At 53.1% G+C, this 19,422-nt stretch overlaps 1 protein-coding gene across 1 annotated transcript in view; it reads left to right on the forward strand.

Annotated features, from left to right (window-relative positions):
* The window catches only part of ZAN (zonadhesin), a 33,059-nt gene that overhangs the window by 8,939 nt on the left and 4,698 nt on the right, over positions 1–19,422 (forward strand). The window contains exons 13-36 of the mRNA XM_046667743.1: positions 1–358; positions 1,068–1,252; positions 3,472–3,613; positions 3,792–3,908; positions 4,424–4,548; positions 4,830–4,975; positions 5,632–5,775; positions 6,144–6,251; positions 6,375–6,544; positions 6,998–7,200; positions 8,486–8,627; positions 8,926–9,173; positions 9,409–9,589; positions 9,920–10,031; positions 11,725–11,825; positions 12,114–12,290; positions 13,306–13,514; positions 13,780–13,921; positions 14,306–14,553; positions 14,645–14,809; positions 14,989–15,113; positions 15,451–15,749; positions 18,240–18,451; positions 18,929–19,070. The exon at positions 1–358 is cut by the window's left edge and continues 320 nt beyond it. Of these exons, the coding sequence (XP_046523699.1) occupies positions 1–358; positions 1,068–1,252; positions 3,472–3,613; positions 3,792–3,908; positions 4,424–4,548; positions 4,830–4,975; positions 5,632–5,775; positions 6,144–6,251; positions 6,375–6,544; positions 6,998–7,200; positions 8,486–8,627; positions 8,926–9,173; positions 9,409–9,589; positions 9,920–10,031; positions 11,725–11,825; positions 12,114–12,290; positions 13,306–13,514; positions 13,780–13,921; positions 14,306–14,553; positions 14,645–14,809; positions 14,989–15,113; positions 15,451–15,749; positions 18,240–18,451; positions 18,929–19,070 (4,201 nt within the window). The remainder of the gene's footprint in view (positions 359–1,067; positions 1,253–3,471; positions 3,614–3,791; positions 3,909–4,423; positions 4,549–4,829; positions 4,976–5,631; positions 5,776–6,143; positions 6,252–6,374; positions 6,545–6,997; positions 7,201–8,485; positions 8,628–8,925; positions 9,174–9,408; positions 9,590–9,919; positions 10,032–11,724; positions 11,826–12,113; positions 12,291–13,305; positions 13,515–13,779; positions 13,922–14,305; positions 14,554–14,644; positions 14,810–14,988; positions 15,114–15,450; positions 15,750–18,239; positions 18,452–18,928; positions 19,071–19,422) is intronic.

Genomic DNA, 19,422 nt, shown 5'->3' on the forward strand with positions numbered 1-19,422 from the left:
GAAAAGCCCACCGTCCCCACAGAGAAGCCCACCGTCCCCACTGAAAAACCCACCGTCCCCACAGAGAAGCCCTCCATCCCCACTGAAAAGCCCACTGTCCCCACTGAAAGGCCCACCGTCCCCACTGAAGAGTCCACTGTCCCCACTGAAAGGCCCACCTTCCCCACAGAAAGGCCCACCGTCCCCACAGAAAGGCCCACCGTCCCCAGTGAAAGGCCCACAGCTCCTCTGACACCCCAGCCCAGCCCAACACTTGTACCCACTGAACCAACAGTCTTGGCCATGCCTCTTGGTGCTCCAAGTATGCCCATGACCGCTGTGACCCTGGCCAGCACTGAAGGCCCTCGCCCCACTCCAGGTATGTGATGGAGCACTGGACAATGAGCTGAAGGCAGGAGACAGTGACTAGGAGAGAGAATTAGGAAAAGGGATGCTTCTAGAAGAAAACTGCAGTCTTAGAGGAGAAGTGAATCAGACATGGTGACTTTAGAAGAAACGTTGAGGACTGATGACCCTGAGTGAGAGGGTCAACAGGGCACAGGTAGGGTGGGGGTTGTTGGGAACCCAGAACTAAGCTTACTTCTTATATTTTTATTGCAATGTAATTCATATATCATAAAATTCATCCTTGGAAAGTGTACAATTCAGTGGTCTCAGTATATTCACAGGATTGCGCAAACATCCTCCCTTTCTAATTCCAGAACATTTTCATCACCCCTGAAAGAAAGCCCATACCCATTAGCAGTCACCTCCCATTCCCCCTCACCCCCTAGTCCTCAGCAACCACTGATCTACTTTCTGTCTCTATGGATTTGCCTGTTCTGGACATTTTATACAAATGGAATCACATGGTACGTGGTCTTTTGTGAGGGGCTCCTTTCATTTCGCATCACGTGTTCAGGGTTCATCCGTGTTGTGGTGTGTGGCAGGACTTCATTCCTTTTTGTGGCTGAATTATAAGGATCTAGTTCTTAGAGAAGCAGTTGAGTGTGGGGAAGAGGAGAGAGGGGAAGTCTCCTTGAGAAAAGCTGTAAATGGAGGCTTTACTGAGGCTGTTTTCCCCTTAGCGAGCTGCCCCCCAAATGCCCACTACGAATCCTGTGCCTGCCCGGCCTCCTGCGAGAGCCCGAAGCCCACCTGTGAGTTCGTGTGCCAGCCCGGCTGCGTCTGCAACCCTGGCTTTCTGTTCAACGACTCCCGCTGCATCAGCGCCTCTTCCTGCAGTTGCATGTACAACAACAATTACTATAAGGTGAGACCACGGGGGTGTCCAGACGCCCGAGGGAGATTGCAAGCCCAACACCTGGGTTCTGGCTCCCTCTGCTCCCTGAGGGAGGGGAATTTGGATCCCTGGAATGTGCCCAGGAGCTCAGGTCACAGGAGTGGTTCCACAATGGTGGAGTCATTCATTCGTGCGTGGTTTTGGATTGTCATCTTGTTCGTACAATAAATACTTGGTAAGCACCCGCTTTGGCCCGGCATGATGCTAGGGCACACAGAAGGTTCCATCATCCCATGGCCCTGTGCTAAGTGCTCCTAAGTGTCTTGATATTTTTGTACTTCTGTGTCCCATCCTGGCAGCCCTGATGCAAGAGACACCAGACCAGCCAGGTGGTGCAGCGCCCTCCTCTCCATCCTGAGGAAAGTTGGGGGTCCCTGCATATACAGAGAGCCCCACACACTGAGTTGAGCTTCAGGCATGTTGTTCCAGGCAGAATATGACATTCCAGAATCTTCTTCCAAAGGAACTTGCAAATCCTGATAGGAAAGGTCAAAGGAGAGAAGTTACTGTTCTCGTCTCCCCTCCTTGATGGCCCCCCCGGGGAGATACACAGCAGAGGCTCTGAAGAGGCACAGACTCTGGACCAGCGCTGTCCAAAAGGGACAGCATGCAAGCCACAAACATCACTTTACACTTCCTAATAGCCACATTAAAAACAGTAAAAGGGGGGGGGCTGGCCTGGTGGCGTAGTGGTTAAGTCTGCACACTCCGCTTTGGTGGCCTGGGGTTCGCAGGTTCGTGGGTTCAGATCCCGGGCATGGACCTACACGCTACTCATCAAGCCACGTTGTGGCAGCATCCCACATACAAAATAAAGGAAGATTGGCACAGATGTTAGCTCAGGGACAGTCTTCCTCACACACACACACAAAAAGGAGGAGGAAACAGGTTAAATTAATTCCAATAATCTACTTAATCTCAAATATTCTCATTTCAACATAGAATCAATAGTTATTAATGAGATATTTACATTCCTTTTTTTATATTAAGTCTTCAAAACCCAGTGTGTATCTTGCACTTTCACTATATCTCAATTTAGACCGGCCACATTTCAAGGGCTCAGTGGCTACAAGTGGCTGGTGGCCACTGTCTTGGCCACAGCCACCTGAGAGTCAGGCCTGTCCGAGCTTGAATCCCAGCTCCAGCACTCGTTCACTGGGTGATGTTGGGCAAGGTTCTTTAGCTCTTTACATCTGTCTTTGTATCTATAAAATGTGCACATAAGATTTCCTACGTCCTAAGATTGTTGTGAAGATGAAATTAGATCCTGACACAGGCCAATTACTCAATAAATGTTAATTGTCATTATTATTAGCAATTTATGATAAATATCATATGCTGCCTATTAATTAAAAGTGCATGAAGCTATTGATCAGTGTCCAGTGCCTCTTCTCAGCTCTGGGTGTCCTTCCCATTGTCATTGGGGGCCATGCTGCTTGTCTCTTCGGGAGCCACTTCCTTCCCAACCCCCTTGAATCAGTCTCCTGGGTGTCCCCGATTAGCTTCAGCCACAGCCTGGGTAGAAAGATCTGTCGCAAGCATCAGCATCAAACATCTCTTCCCTCCGCCCTGGGACGCATGTATTAACTTATTATATATCCATTTATTATTCAGCAAATGTTGATTGAGTGCTCTCAGCCCTCCTGGTGTTGGGGTCACCAGGAAGAGGGCATGGTCCTTCTCTCCTGATGCCGTCAGATTCTGAGGGACACGCTGTGTCTTGGTTCACTCTTTCATTCAGCACGTATTTATTTATTGAATTTATTCATTCGGCATTGTGCTGCGTGTTGGGGCTAAGACAGGAAAGATAGACGTGGTCCCTCACAAGGGTGCTTACAATCAAACCATCACAAAAATAAACATAAATGTGCAGTTTTCCTTAGTTCTGGAAAGGAGCTATGACCCATGAGGATGACCTAGTCAGAGAGGTTTTCAGAGTCTTCCTGAGAAAGCAGTGACCCTTGAGCTGAATTCTGCTGGTTGCGTAGGAATGATTTAGAGAGAGAGGGAAGAGCATTCAAGGATGAGAGAATGGCATGTGTGAATGTCCTGTGGTGTGCGGGAATAGCTGGTGAGTGGTGGGAAGTGGAAGAGTATGAGCAAGGTTAGATCTGCAGGTGCAGTGGTGGAGGATAAGGGGAAAGGACCCCAGAGCCACAGCACTGTGACCCCGGATCCCTTCCCCCCAGCCTGGGGTAGAGTGGTTCAGCCCCAACTGCACGGAACGTTGCCGCTGCTGGCCGGGCAGTCGGATGGAGTGTGAGCTCTCTCAGTGTGCAACACACACAGTGTGCCAGCTAAAGAATGGCGAGTACGGATGCCACCCCTATGGTAAGCCCCTCCCCTCATGCCCCCCCTGCCAGCCTGCCAGAGTGGGTGTAACACCAGGGTGCCCTCCATTGACCGGAGGAGCTGGGGTGTTGCATTGGGTGGGTGAGGTGGCTGTGTATGGGGCCTGCCTGGTGGCAGTGGAACCAGCCTCATGCGTTCCCCTTTCTCCCCTCTGCAGGCACTGCCACCTGCTTTGTCTACGGGGACCCTCATTATCTCACCTTTGACGGGAGGCATTTCGGCTTCATGGGCAAATGCACCTACATCTTGGCCCAGGCCCGTGGCAATTTGACAGGTAGGGCCCTAGAGATGCCCCTGGCCTGGGCATGGGGCCGAGGTCAGAATAGCTGGACATGGGAGCCCCATGGGTGGCAGGAAAGGGCCCAGAGCAGATGGGAGCAGGGCCTTCTGGAAAGCTAGGGTTGACGCAGCCACCCCAGAAGCAGAACTTCCTCGGGCCCAGATGAACAGGAAAAATACAGTTTAAGACGCTTCTCCTTATCAGTTGCTTCCTTGGCCAACTTTTATTGAGGGCCCGCCTTCCATAGTGACAATAAAGGGACAAGAGAAGTAGCACAGACCTGCTGCCCTGGAGGATGTCCCAGGGAACTGAGGGGAGCCAGTTTCGCGGCATGGTTGCAGGCTGTTCTGGGAGAGACGGACAGTTCCCCTGCGCTCCTCTCGAACTGCAGAGCCGCTGTGTCTGTGGTCCCGCAGTGCCGGGTGTGGGTACCACCCTCACCTCTCCCAGCCTTAAGAAATGCTTGTCGAATGAGCCTCTGGGCCCTCTTCATCCCTCTCCCCACCCAGAGCCATTCTTTAGGGTGACAGCAAAGAACGAGGAGCGCGGACAGGAAGGTGTGTCCTGCCTGAGCAAAGTGTATGTCACCCTGCCCGACACCACCATCACGCTGCTCAAGGGCAGGCGCACGCTGGTGAGTCCCTTTCTTTAGTTATGCTTGCAGCCTGTCCTGTGGGCGGCTGTGGCCTTGGTCCTGGCCGGCTCCTCCAGCCTCCAGACCCTCTCAGGGACGAGCTTAAATCAAACAAGGCTGGCGGGGGCCCTTTGTCAGTTCCAGGGCGCTGCAGGGGAAGAAGTCATTAGGATTGCTGTGGGGGGTGTTGTGGTTTCCAGCGCGGATGTGGGAGTCTGCTGGGGGTTCTCCTTGAACTCCGGATCTGTGTCTCTGCCTCCTCCCTGGACCCCGCCTTCCAGGTTGGGGGTCAGCAAGTCACCCTCCCAGCGATACCTTCTAAAGGCGTCTTCCTGGCTCCAAGTGGGCGATTTGTGGAGCTGCAGACAGCGTTTGGTTTGCGGGTGAGATGGGATGGTGACCAGCAGCTGTTTATAAGTGTGTCCAGGTGAGGGGGCGACCCAGCGAGGCAGCTGGCACTTCTCCCCGCTCTGCCCCCACCCCCAGGACCCCTGCATCCCTTCGCCTTCCACTCTAGGCACTAATTCTCACTCAAGGGTAGGAAGCCCCCACGCTCAGCTGGCAGAGGCCTCCCTTTGGATGAGGAGACAGCAGGAAATGGTTTCAGGGCAGCGTGAGAATAGCAGGATATACACACAATGCTTTGGGAATGTGCTTGAAGGAGTCCCTAAAGGGCTGTGGGAGCTTTCAGAAGAGTGGTCACTTGACCCCGGTCTTCAAGAAAGAGCGGCTCCCCAGATGCACAAACAAGGGCCAAAAGACCTTATAGAAACAGTGGACAGCAAATGTAAGAAGAAACTAGAATGTCTTAGGGCCAGCCAGAGGTTTGTTAGGGCTGGAAGAAAGTGGTGTGAGAAGAAGGGGGCTCAAGAAGAGACTGTAAAGATGGCTCGGGGGCAAGGGCTGTGAGGTCCTTGTGTGCCTGGCGCCTGGCACGGAACCTTCCTCTGAGTCGGCACCTCTTTGTGCTCTGCCCACCTTGAGCCTGGGTCCCCCAGCTCATCCCCTCTCTGCTGTGCTCCCTCAGATGACTGAGGTCCCCTGTCTCCATTAACGCCTCCTCCACTCCTGGCATGCCCCTAGCACCTACTCTGGCAAACTCTGTGGTTTGTGTGGCAACTATGATGGCGACAGTAGCAATGACAACCAGGAGCCGGATGGCAGCCCGGAACGGGATGACGAGGAGCTGGGCCACAGCTGGCAGATGGTGGAGGATGAGGACGTGGAGTGAGTGGGGACATCCCCATCTCCGTCTCCACCGTCTTGCTCCTTTCCCCTTCTAAGAAGGAAACACAAAAACTGGCATCATGCCTTTTCTCCTCGCCTGCACGCCCCCCACTTCTGTCCTTCTCCCCATCCTGTTCCTGGCCAAGTTCACGAACTCGACCACTCGGCTCACCCCCACTGTCCGTCATCCTCAGGCATTCTGAACAGCCCTGCCTCTCACTTGGGGACTCCAGGTCTTCCCCCCTCCTTTAGGGCTTGGTGTTCAAATGATCTCCACTAGGGGTGCCCGAGAACCGGGGCTGCAGTGGGAGGGGCCAGGATGGAGGTGACCCTCGGCCCTCAGGGCATTTGGGATGGGTCTCTTCCAGGTGCCAGAAGAACCAGGCCACTCCCCCGTCTTGCACCTCAGCCTTGCTGAACGGTCTGTCGGGGCCAGAGTTCTGTGGACGGCTCGCGGACTCCCATGGAACCTTTGAGTATGAATGAGGCCAGGAAGGGCCGTGCAGGCGGCCACTTGGCACCTGGGGTCCTCCTGGGCGGGAGGTGGGAGGTGGGAGGTTCTGTCCCCTCATTCCCTCTGACCTGGCCTCTCTCTTCAGGGCATGCCTGCCTCACCTCGTGGCCTCTCCCTTCTTCGAGAGCTGCATGTTTGACCTGTGTAACTTCCAGGGGCTGCAGCTGATGCTGTGTGCCCATATGGCGGCCTTGACTGAGACCTGCCAGGATGCTGGCTATGTAGTGAAGCCCTGGAGAGGACCGCAGTTCTGCCGTGAGTCGCTCCCAGGGCAGGGCCCCTTCCTTCAAGATGCAGATGCAAGCGGAGGGCTGGCATCTAGGAATGCTAGCACCAGCCTGGGGGTCCCTAGTTGGACCCCTTCACTTGCACACCAGGACAGGGAAAGCTGTTGTCAGAAATAGCCACTGAGAAAATCACACAGCCTTCCCAGCTACCTGAAGCTCTGCAGAGCAGTGCCCGTACATGTGCACACGCATGCCCAGGTCACCGACCACATGTGAAGTATGGACGCGTGGCGTGGGAGGGTGCACAGTGAAAGCTGAGCATCTCAGCTGGCTTCTCCCAGTCGCTCTCTTCTTCTCGAGATTGGGCATGAGCCGCTAGCTGCGGGCCTTCAGAACTCGGCTGTGAACTAGCTATGGACCTTCTTTCTCTTTGCCCTGTCCTGTCTCATGTCCTTCTCACCTGGGCCCCTCCTTCCCCCAGCTCTGGCTTGCCCACCCAACAGCCACTACACCCTGTGTGCCAAGGTGTGCCCTGACACCTGCCATTCCGGCTTCTCCGGCATGTCCTGTCAGGACCGGTGCGTGGAGGGCTGTGAGTGCAACTCGGGCTTCGTCCTCAGTGGTCTCCAGTGCGTCCCCCGGTCTCAGTGTGGGTGCCTCACCCCCGGGGCTGGCTACTTCAAGGTGAGCGCCGGGGCTGGGCAGCCAGAAAGCCCTCCCCCCGTTCTGAAGTCTGTGCAGGCTCGTGGGCCAGAGAGAGAAGAGGGGAAGCCAGGGGGTCATAACACAGTTATTTCCCACACCGCCTGGCAGAAGCTGACACCCCTGGTTCTCGCCCCGTCCATCCCCCTGCCCATCACGTCTCCTGCTAAGGGTCTCTTTCTCCTGCTAAGGGTCTCTTTCTCCGCTGAAGCACTTTGGCCCCTCCCTGGGCGCTGTCATCACAGTCTTCTCAGAAGCAGCATTTAGAGACACATCTTCTTCTGGGGTGCTTCTCTCTTCCTTCTTTGCCTGTCCCTCTCCCAAGGCCAGAGAATGACACAGATGTCCGGTAAAGCCCTCTGCCACCTAATGCCCCTTTGGCTCTCCTCCCCACCCAACATCCACCCACCCTGGTTCCAGGCTGGCCCACTGTGTGCTCTTTGTCCATGCCTGGCTCTCCTCTCAATTTCCCCTTCTCTGTGCCCCTTTTCACCCTACTCTGCCTCCCAGCCACCACGCCTGTTGGAATCTTTCCCCTCCTTTGAGGCCCTGTTGCCATGCTACTTCCTCTTTGAAGCCTTCTTTTTTCTTAGATTTTATTTTTTTCCTTTTTCTCCCCAAAGCCCCCACGGTACATAGTTGTATATTCTTCGTTGTGGGTCCTTCTAGTTGTGGCATGTGGGACGCTGCCTCAGCGTGGTCTGATGAGCAGTGCCATGTTCGCGCCCAGGATTCGAACCAACGAAACACTGGGCCGCCTGCAGTGGAGCGCGCGAACTTAACCACTCGGCCACGGGGCCAGCCCCGAAGCCTTCTTGATAAGCAAAGGCAGAAAGCATCTTGCAGGGAGTGCTGAGTGTCTGTCAATGGCAGAAAGCTCTCACTGGGTGCCCTGATTGTCTTCTTTGGGTCCACCTCGTGTTGGAGCACAAAGTCTGTTAGTTTACTTGTTTCCTGCCCCCCCCCCCCCCCCCCCCGCCACTAGACTGTGAGTTTTGCTTAGGGCAGGGACATCATCCATCTGGTTCATTCCTGAATCCTTAACGCCTGGCACAGTGTAGACAGGTAAATATCTGTTGAAACAGTGAAGGAGCAAAGACATCATGAGATGCCTGAATAAGCAAGCCAGTGCCAGACCTATGCAACTAAGCCTGGAGCTTTGGGATGACAGGATGCCTCCCCAGCGAGCAGGCCAGTGATCTGAACACAGTGGCTAAGAGTCAGACCTGGGTATCACTTCTTTCTCTTCCTTCCTTCCATCCCCCAGATAGGGCAGCAGTGGTTCAAGCCAGGCTGCAGACAGCTCTGTATCTGTGAGGGCAACAACAGAATTCGCTGCGAGCTCTGGAGGTGCCAGCCCCAGGAGGTCTGCAGTCTGCAGGGTGGCATCTATGGCTGCCACGCCCAAGGTGAGCAGTCGGGGAAGGCAAGCAGGGGAATGCCCGTGCAGCCCATGCAGCAAGGGTGTAGCCCTGCCCTAAAGCAGGTTCCCCAGAGAGCTGAGCCATAACCAGGGGCTAGAAGGCAGTTCCCCAAGCCGAGCAGGTCTTCAAGGACCCAGAGAGTGAGGTTGATCTAGTCGCTGTCCTTGACCTCTCCGAGCCAAGCCAACCACACCGATGAGCCATGGGTACCGTTCCAATGTGGACTCGCCAGGATGGCAGCTCAGAGGTCACGGCTCTCTGAACTCCATCTCCTCCTCCCCAGGGACTGGCACCTGCACTGTCTCAGGGGACCCCCACTACCTGACGTTCGACGGAGCCCTGCACCACTTCATGGGCACCTGCACCTACGTCCTGACCCAGCTGTGCTTGGTCAGGTCCCTAGAGAACACCTTCGTTGTGAGTGCCACCAATGAGTTCCGCAGTGGGAACCTGGAGGCCTCCTACGTCAAGGCTGTCCACGTGCAGGTCTTCAACCTCAGAATCTCGCTGATCAAAGGCCACAAGGTCGTGGTGCGTGCCTCTGCTCACCTCCCAGGCCCCACACCGCCGCCCGCTCAGCATCTCTGCACCTCCTTGCCCGCAGGCCCACCCATCTGGCTTCTGGAGCCCCTGGGGGTAGCCCACAGCAGATCCAGCCCCAGTTCCTGAGACACACCCGCCATCCCCATCCTGTTCCCTGGTCTTGGCCCTGTTCTTGTCCTTGTCCCAAGCGCCTTTCCCTACCTGGTCCTCCCTGCCTCTGTAGCTGGACGGTCGCCGGGTGGCCCTGCCTTTGTGGCCCGCACACGGCCGGGTGAGCATAAGGCCCAGTGGCTCCTTTGTCCTCCTCTACACGGACTTTGGGCTTCAAGTTCGCTATGACGGGAACCACCTGGTCGAAGTGACAGTGCCCTCCACCTACGCTGGCCGGCTCTGCGGGCTGTGCGGTGCGTTCCCTGGACACCTGCGGTCAAAGCTGGGACGGTGGACAGGAGCCTGTCTTGATCCTAAGACGAGGTCCTAAGACAAGGAGCCTATCTTGGTCCTAAATCAGATCATTTAGGAGTCCTAAGTGCCTGTCCACCAGTTAATCGGTTGAGGGTGTTGTGTGTGAGGGTAGGTGTTAGGGGAAGCCGAAGGAGAAGAAGAAGAAGAAGAAAGGGTTGACCTTGGTCTCTTGAGTGAAGAGCGAGGGCTGCCTCTTCTGGGGAGGAAGGTGGTGGTCCTGGGGCCGGGTCTGCTGGCAGGGTGCCTCTGTTAACCGCTCCTTCTTCCAGGGAACTACAACAACAACAGTTTGGACGACATTCTGAGCCCGCATAAAAGGCCTGTAGGCAGCTCTGTCCAGCTGGGGATCTCCTGGAAGTCAAATGAGTACTCTGAGCCAGGGTGAGCTGGAAAGGGGGGCAGCCAGGCTCGGGGAGCTGGACTAGAGAGGAGCCTCTGTGGGCAGCCCAGAGGTGTCCTTGTGTGTCCCAATCTCCGAGCCTGGGGTCGAGGAGGTGCTGCTCTGACCTCCCATGCCCTTGCTGGCTGATTTCTCCCGTGCTGACTGACCTCTCCCTGCAGAGCCCTCTTAGGAAGTCTCTCCTGAGATCTAATCTGCTTGTTTTTTTTTTTTAATTGAGGTCACACTGGTTTATAACATTATATAAATTTCAGGTGTATATCGTTATATTTCAACTTCTGCATAGACTGCATCGTGATCACCACCAAAAGTCTAGTTGCCATCCTTCGCTGTACCATGTGCCCATTTACTCCTTACACCCTCCCCCGCCCCTTCCCCTTTTGTAACCACCAATCTATTCTCCTCATCTATGTGTTTGTTTATTTTCCACATATGAGTGAAGTCATCCACATTTGTCTGACATTTCACTTAGCATAATACCCTCAAGGTCCATCCATGTTGTCACAAATGGCACAATTTTGTCTTTTTTATGGCTGAGTAGCATTCCATTGTATATGTGTACCACATCTCCTTTATCCATTCATCTGTTTGTGGGCACTTGGGTTGCTTCCAAGTCTTGGCCATTGTGAATAATTCTGCGATGAACATAGGGGTGCGTATATCTTTTCAAATTAGTGTTTTCCTGTCCTTTGGATAAATACCTAGAAGTGGAATAGCTGGATCATATGGTATTTCTCTTTTTAATTTTTTGAGAAATCTCCATACTGTTTTCCATAGTGACTGCACCAGTTTGCATTCCCACCAACAGTGTATGAGGGTTCCTTTTTCTCTGCAACCTCTCTAACATTTGTTATTTTTTGTCTTGTTATTTATGGCTATTCTGACAGGTGTCAGGTGATATCTCATTGCAGTGTTGATTTGCATTTCCCCAATAATTAGTGATCTTGAACATCTTTTCATGTGCCTATTGGTCATCTGTATATCTTCTTTGGAAAAATGTCTGTTCATATCCTCTGCCCATTTTTGGTTAGGGTTGTTTGTTTTTCTCATTGATGAGTTGTGTGATTTATTTACATATTTTGGATATTAACTCCTCATTAGAGAGATGATTTGCAAATATTTTCTCCAAGTTGGTAAGTTGTCTTTTCATTTTGTTGATGGTTTCCTTTGCTGTGTAGAAGCTTTTTAGTTTGATGTAGTCCCATTTGTTAATTTTTTTCTTTTGTTTCTCATGCCTGAGGAGACGTGATATTCAAAAAGATACTTCTATCTGATGTTGAAGAGCGTCCTGCCTGTGTCTTCTTCTAGGAGTTTTATGGTTTCAGGTCTTACATTCAAGTCTTTAATTGATCTTGAGTTAATTTTTGTGTATGGTGTAAGATAATGGTCTACTTTCATGCTTTTGCATGTGGCTGTCCAGTTTTCCCAACCATTGATTGAAGAGACTTTTCCTTTCTCCACTGTATGTTCTTGGCTCCTTTGTCACAAATTAGCTGTCTTGAGATCTGACCTTCTACCTTCCTGCTGCAGCCTCTGACCTTCCTACTTGAGGGCACCACCTTGTTCTCTTCTCCTGTCCTTATTCCCCGCCCTGTCTCCCTCTCCACTTTGGCTTCAGTTTTGGGGAAGTTCTCTGCAGTCCTAACTCCTGCCCTTCCCCCTCTCCTCATCCAGCTGCTTTGTCGGTGGCGCTGGTGGCCAGCCCTCCAGATGCCAGGAGAAGGAAGCGGCAGACACCTGGAATAAGAACTGTGATATCTTAATGAACCCTGTGGGTGAGCCACATCCCCTGCTGGCCCCTTCTCCTTCCCCCAGGGCGGAAGACAGAGGAGGGGGACTGGTGAGGGAGGGAGGGAGAGTGAGACACGACATAGATAGACGATCAGGAGGAAGGCAAATGGCATGCCGAGGCTGCCTTCACCTTCTTGGGAGCCTGACGGGTTCTCGATAAATATGGATTTTGATCAAAATGGATGTCGAATTCCCCCCAAAGCAGCGGCATGGTTCTGCTCCCTTCCCAAGCTTCCTCTCCTCTCTCACACCAGTGTTGTTTCATCTTCCAGGTCCCTTCTCCCAGTGCCATGAGGTGGTGCCACCACACTCCAGCTTCGCCAGTTGTGTGTATGGCCAGTGTGGGAGCAAGGGCGACCCCCTGACCCTGTGCCGCTCCCTGCAGGCCTATGCGTCCCTGTGCGCCCGGGCCGGCAGGGCCCCTGATTGGAGGAATAGCACCTTCTGCCGTGAGTGACCTGATGTCCCGCCCCTGCAGCCTGGAGGAGAGCCCCGGAGCCCTGTCCTCTCTTCCTTTCCCTGAACTCTGCTCCTCTGCCCTTCCCTCCACAGCCTGACCCTCAGCCGCCACTGGGACCCTCCTCCCTTCTTGGCTCTCCAGTCGCTCCAAGCCCGACTCCCCTTCTCTGCTAGTCTCCCTGCCCTGGCAGCCTCCTCCATCTGATTCTCACCTCACTGAAAAGTTCCTCCCTTGTTTAGTTACTGCCTCCTTCTCTGCTTACCTGGGCCAGCTCTGTTCCCTTTCTCCCTCTCTTTCCCAGGAACTTTTATTTTTTTTTTTAAAGCTTCAGTGCATGGTTGCGTTTCCTAGTTATTAGCTTAGTTTTCCACGTGAGCCGCCGCCACAATATGACAACTGACAGACAGGTGGTGTGGTTCCCCGACCGGGAACAAACCTGGGCCTCGGCAGTGAGAGCACCAAATCTTAACCACTGGGCCACCAGGGCTGGCTCTCCAGGAACGTTTTTTTTTTCAACTGTGGTAAAAGATACGTAACATAAAATTTACCACTTTAACGATTTTTAAATGTCCAATTCTGTGGCATTAAGTATGTTCACCTTGTTGTGCAACCATCACCACCATCATCTCCAGAACTTTTTCATCTTTCTGAACTGTCCCCATTAAACACTAACGCCCATACCCCCTTCCCCCAGCTCGGGGCACCCGCCATTCTCCCCTCTGTCTCTATGAATTTGCCTATTCTAGGGACCCCCCCATGAGTGGAGTCACAGTATTTGTCCTTTTGTGACTGGCTTATTTCACTCAGCATAATGCTCTCAAGTTTCATCCATTTTGCAGTGTGGCCAGAATTTCCTTCTTTTTAGGGCTGAATCATATTCTCTTGTGTGGATCAAGCCCATTTGGTTGATCCATTCATCTGATGGATATTCCCGGGAACTCTTCATGTCCCAAGGTCAGGGAGATGGAAATCACTCTGCCTTCCTAACACTGGTTTCTTCTTAGCTCTGAAGTGCCCATCGGGCAGCAGCTACAGCCGCTGTGCCAACCCCTGCCCAGTCACCTGCTTCAGCCTGACCACCCCAAAAGACTGCCCGGCAGCGCTGCCCTGTGCTGAGGGCTGTGAGTGCCAGAAAGGGCACGTTCTGAGTGGGGTCTCCTGTGTGCCCCTCAGCCAGTGTGGCTGCACCGACCAGTGGGGCTCCTACCACCCGGTGAGAGGCCAGACCGCAGGGGGCACACTGCCCTGCTCAGCTCCATGAGTATGGGGGCAGGAAGGCTCAGAGCCAGAGAAGGGGTAGGGCCGGGCAGTGCTAGGGGCTGAGGAGCAAGTCCAGAAGCCGAAAGGCTGAGAAAGGCTAGGGATGGAGGAGAGTACCCAAGTGGAGTGAGCCTCGTGGGGGCCCGGCCTGGGGGAGCCTCCCGTCCATCTCCGCCTTCCAAGTTTCTGTTGGCTCCGCTGATGCCCATGCCCCACAGGTCGGGGAGAGCTGGTACACAGACAACACCTGCTCCAAGCTCTGCACCTGCTCCACCCACAACATCTCCTGCCTCCAGACGGCGTGCAAGCCTAGCCAGATGTGCTGGCCCCTGGATGGGCTGATGCGCTGCCGGGCCGCAGGTAGGAGGACCCACAGCTGCCCAGAAGAGCTCACCCCCTCACACCCTCTCTGGGTTCCTAGTCCCGCTGTACTGCAGAGCTTCTGGCGGGGAAAGACGACCCCTGCGCTGTCGGGAAGGGCTTCTCGGGGTTCACCCCTGGTTCTCCGAAGCGCCTGTGAACTTAGATGGGCTGTTATAAGTCTCTCCCTGGCAGAATAACACCCGCGCCACCCTACGCCTCACACCTGCTGGCCCTTGTGCTTCGATTCTCGTCTTTTCTTTGTCTTCCTTCCCTTTGCAGGCACCCTCTCCCCACCCCCTTCATAGCGTTTCCTTGAAGGTGGGGAGAACACCTATTCTTGCTCGAGGCTGGGCCATCCTCAGCCCCCTCTCTCTCCTTCAGATATGGGAGTGTGCCGTATCTTGGAGGAGTCCAACTACGTGAGCTTCGATGGCGCCTACCATGCCTTGGGGAGCACCTGCACTTACGTCCTGGTCAAAGTGTGCCACTCCACCATGGACCTACCCTTCTTCAAGATCACTGGCAAGAATGGGGAAAGGGAAGGCCAAACCTCCACTTTCTACCTCCGCCAGCTCAACGTCAACATCTTTGGCTTCCTGGTCACCCTGCAGCAGGGCCACCGTGTGCTGGTGAGCTGGGTGGCGTGGGCAGGGAGGGATGACGTGAGCTCTGGGGAGAGGGCTCTGGTCCTTCTTCCTTCTCCCATGTCCTCCTCTGTAGATCAATGGCACACAAGTCAGCCTCCCCTTGACCTCCCAAATCCGGGGCGTCAGCATCACTGCCAGGGGTGCCTACACCGTGCTCAGCATTAACATCGGGGTGCAAGTCAAGTTCGACGGCAGTGGTTTCTTAGAAATCAAACTCCCTAGAGCCTATTACGAAAAGGTGGGGAAAACACCTGGCTCTTCTCTAGGAGAGTCAGCCTCCAGGGGCTGATGCCACACTGAAGAGGTCACTTCCCAGAAGGGAGGAGGGCTGTGCCTGTCTCTTTACCCTGGAAGAGGGGGCGCCAATGAAAATGCTCTCTAGCTCCCCTGGTGCTCAAAAATCCCGTGTCCCCCCAGGTCTGCGGCATGTGCGGGAACTTCAACGGAGAGGAAGAGGACGAACTAATGATGCCCAGTGACGAGCTGGCCGAGAATGACACCCAATTTGTGTACAGTTGGCGAGATAAGGAGTCCGACCCAAAGTAATTGTCCCCGGAGACTCTCTGCCTTTTCATAGGAGCACGAGCTGGCATTCTAGACTGTTTGGCACACCCAGGATAGGAAGACAGGAGCATTCCTTTATGTGTGTAACTTGACGGCAGTGGCTTCCGGGTCCCAGGAATCTATTTGGGGAAACATGGATGTCTTCCTTTCTCGGCTTTGAAATGTGAGAGGAGCCCAAGTCTGTGTGGAAGGCTGGCCAGAGCTCAGAGCAGCTTGCAGGGAAGACAGAGGGGTCTTCGGGTCATTTGGGAGTGCCAAATCATTGTCATAGGTGGGGCAGTGGCTGTCCCTGTGATGACCCCCTTCCGTTCCCAGATGCCAACAAGATGAGCAGACGGTGACCCCAACAGAACAGCAGGAGAAACCGATTACAGACTGCAGGCCAGCTGACCTAGTGACAGCCCAGAAGGAATGCGAAGCGGCCTTTCACGCTCCGGCCTGGGCTGAGTGCGCCACCCGTGTGATTGTCAAACCCCTCCTGCTCGGCTGTACATATAAGCTCTGTGAGTTTGGAGGGCTAAACCATCTCCTCTGCGAGGCTCTGCAAGCCTTCGGGGCCGCCTGCGAGGCCCAGGGGCTCAAGCCCCCCATTTGGAGAAACAGCAGCTTCTGCCGTGAGTGTCCCCTATGGTCACCCCAAAACTGCTCCCAAGCCCTGCTCCCCTCTGTGTATCCCTTAAAGCTCCTTTCCGCTGATTCCTGACCTATTTCTGACTCTTTCATGTCTCTGATGTGAACCATTTACAGTAACCTCTTAGCCAGGGCCCCTGCCAACAAGAGAGCGCGGGCTGCTTCTCATCTCTTCCTTCACCAACGCTGCCTTTCCAAAGGAAGTGTAATCGAGTTAGCCCCCTGCATGGCTGTTGCCTGAAAGATTAAGTCCAAGCTCCTCTCTGAGATGTACGAGATCCTGCAATCTGCCCCAGTCTCTCCTCTCTCACCCCTGTTTCCGGGCACCTGTGCATGCCCTGCACCGCATGACCCCATTCCCCACACGGGCCTCGCTTTCCACCCCTCCCTGCCTTTATACACACTGCTCCCTGCAGCTGGAAGGTTCCTCCTTCTCTCCTCCTGGAAGACGCCTAGGCATCCTTCTGTAGCTCTTTCCTTAAAATTAAAAAAAAATTTATTATTCACATGCCATAATATTCACCCCTTTAAAAGTGTACAATTCACTGGCTTTTAGGATCCCCACCAGATTGTGCAACCACTACCGCTATGTGATTCCAGAAGCTTTTAAATTTTACGACAGTGATTAAAGTGGTTTTAGTATGTGATAGATTCACATGGTTCAAAAACTTAAAAAGTATTTTAAAGATGCCCAGTGCGAAGTCCCCTCCCATCCTGACCCTGTGGGCCCAGTTCCCAGCCTGCTCTTCGCAGCATCTGAGTATTTTTCCAAAGATCTTGTATTTATGCACGTGCAAACAAGTGTAATTTATTTTCCTTATTTTCTTACAAACAGCATACAAGACACAGTATTTTGCAGTTTTTATCACTTAACAACCTGGCTTACAGATCCTTTGGCGTCAGATACTCTCTTTTGTAGCTGATATTCCATTATCATATCATAATTCATCATAATTTATTTGACTAGTCTCCTCTTGGTGAACTTTCCGATTGGCAAAGTTGTTTCCAATCTTTTACTATTGCAAATGGTGCTGCGGTGGATAACCTTACGCAGATAATGATTTTCTATGCGTATGTTTCTGTCTGTGGGATAAATTCCTAGAAGTGGAATTGTTGGGTCAAGGACTGTGTGCCTTTGTGCTTTGAGATGCTGCCAATTGGCTTTCCACAGGGCTTGAGGAATTTACATTCTCACACGCCCCATATGAGAGTGTCCGTTTCCCCACAGCCTTGCCAACACGGAGCGTTATCCTGCTTTTGGATTTTTGCCAATCTGATAAGTAAAAAATAAAAAGAGTCTTAATTTGCGTTTTTCCTATTATGAGGGAGGTTGTGCATTCTTTCAAATATTTAGCAGCCATTTGAATTTCCCTTTCTGTGAACTATCTCTTCCTACCCATTCGCCATTTTCCACTGGTTTGTTGGTCTTTATTGAACTATTTCATGGAAGTCCCTTATCTGTTACAGAGAGTAGCCTTTTATTAATGCCATGAGTTACAAAAATTTTTCCAGGTCTTTTCTTTTCATCTTTGACTCTTTTTTTTGCCATGCAGAGAAAAAAAAAAGAATATATATATATATGTATTTATGGGGTCAAATATACTAGGCTTTGTTTTATGGCTTCTGCATTCTAAGCCATAGTTATAAATGCCTTCTGCACTCTGAAGTTCAAAAAGAATTTGCCCATGTTTGGCTCTAGTATTTTTATCATTTCATTTTTTTATATTTAAGTGTTTGATCCACGGGGATTTATCCTGATGCGTAGTATGACATATGAATTGACTTTGTTGTTTTTGGTTTTTTACAGCATTATTAAATGACTAGTGTCGTCTTTTCCCACTGACTGAGATGCCACAGTTTATTCTACACTGAATTCTCATACATATTTGGGTCCCTATCTGAGGTTTTTCTCCTCTTGCATTGCTCCATCTTTCATTACTTACCGGGAACCCAATGTCGTGATCCTTGAGAGTTTAAAATGCATTTTCATTTCTGGTGGCGACATTCACTACCCACTCTTTGTTTTTTCAGAGTTGTCTTGGCTTTTCTGATTTGTTTATAGCTTCATCTCCACTTTAATATCGTCTTGTCCTATTAAACGACAAAACGAAATCCTGTTGGTGTATTTCACTGGCGTTATATTAAATGCATAAATTAACTTAGGGAGAACTGACATCTTTATGTTGCGGGCTCTTCCTATGCGTGGACGTTTCCATTGGTTCACAACCACTTTTACTGAAAGGGCTCTGTTTAACTCCTCTCTGAGTCACTGCCTCCCTGCTCTGAGCTCCTGTTATACCTCGTACCCGCATGCCTGCCACCTGCTTGCTGACCATATGCATCAAGGGCTCACGGTGGCTGCTGGCCGACAGCCGTCTCCCATGCGGAACTGGGAGAACCATTGCTGTTCCCATCTTTCCTTGGGACCTGGCATGTGGCGCACTCAGTCAATGTCTCCCCTCCCCCTCCCCCAGCTCTGGAGTGCCCCACCTACAGCACCTTCACGACCTGTGTTCCTGCCTGCTCACCTTCCTGCCAGGACCCGGAAGGCTGGTGCAAGGGCACCGAAGTCCCCGCCACCTGCAAGGAGGGCTGCGTTTGTCAGCCCGGCTACGTGCTCAGTGAGCAGCACTGTGTGCCCTGGAGTCAGTGCGGTTGCAAGGACGCCCAGGGCGGCTTGCTCCCCGTGAGTGGAGATAAGACACCTTGAGGATGGAGCTTTCTCCTTTTCTGTGCCTCCGTCGGCTGGGGCGTCTCGCTGGCCCTGGGGTGTGAAGGTTGGGGACAGGGCAGGCTGGTCTCCAGCCAGGCATGGCTAGAGGTGCATGAATTGGGTTTTGGATCTGAGGAATCCAAACAGCTGGGATGTGGCATGATGTAGTGGGAGAGGCTCAGCCTTGGTTCGACTCCTGACGGTACCAGTCATGGGTCAGGGACCCCTGTTACCTCAGCTTCCTCATCTGAAAGATGGGTCCAGTGGTACCTCCTGAACAACATCTGTAAGACCCCAAGCACAGTGCCTCTGGGGGGTGCTCCAGGGACATAAGGTGCAAACAGCCCCGTAACTGTTAAACCTTTCAGACTGTGGACTTGGGCTGTAGTGGTGAGAGGGTGAACTGGCTCTTCCATGCTCCCTCCCTTGTTCTTCCTGTGGCTTCTACAGGTGGGTAAGACCTGGCTGTCCCATGGCTGCACCCAGAGATGTGTCTGCAAAGCAGGAGCTATTCAGTGCCAGCCCTTCACCTGCCCCTCTGGTTCCCACTGCCAGCCCGACGCCACCAGCACTGACACCTGTGCTCCCGACAGTGAGGATGGCCCTCAGGGAGGTGGGGAGAGGCGTGCTCAGGGCTGAGGTGGAGCAAGAGGCAGGGCTTCCGCTAGGATGCTCTGGGGAGAGAGGGCGGCAGGGGCAGGCAAGGGTGGTGGCTCCCGTCACAATCCCCCCCCCACCCCCGCCACCCGCTGTTCTCATCCTGGCTCTCCCCAGCTCTGAGGCCGCCTGCAAGTCATGCCCCTGGCTAGGATTTGCTACACTGAGGGCAAAAAGAGGGGCCCTGATAGGAGATCCTCTCAGGTTTTTAACTGGGGCTGGGAGAGGGAGGAAGTTGAAAGATCAAGTACCCAGGGAGGCCAGGGCTGAGAGTGAGGGCGACAGAG

This window comes from Equus quagga, chromosome 7 (assembly GCF_021613505.1).
Source record: "Equus quagga isolate Etosha38 chromosome 7, UCLA_HA_Equagga_1.0, whole genome shotgun sequence".
NCBI classification, from domain to species: domain Eukaryota; kingdom Metazoa; phylum Chordata; class Mammalia; order Perissodactyla; family Equidae; genus Equus; species Equus quagga.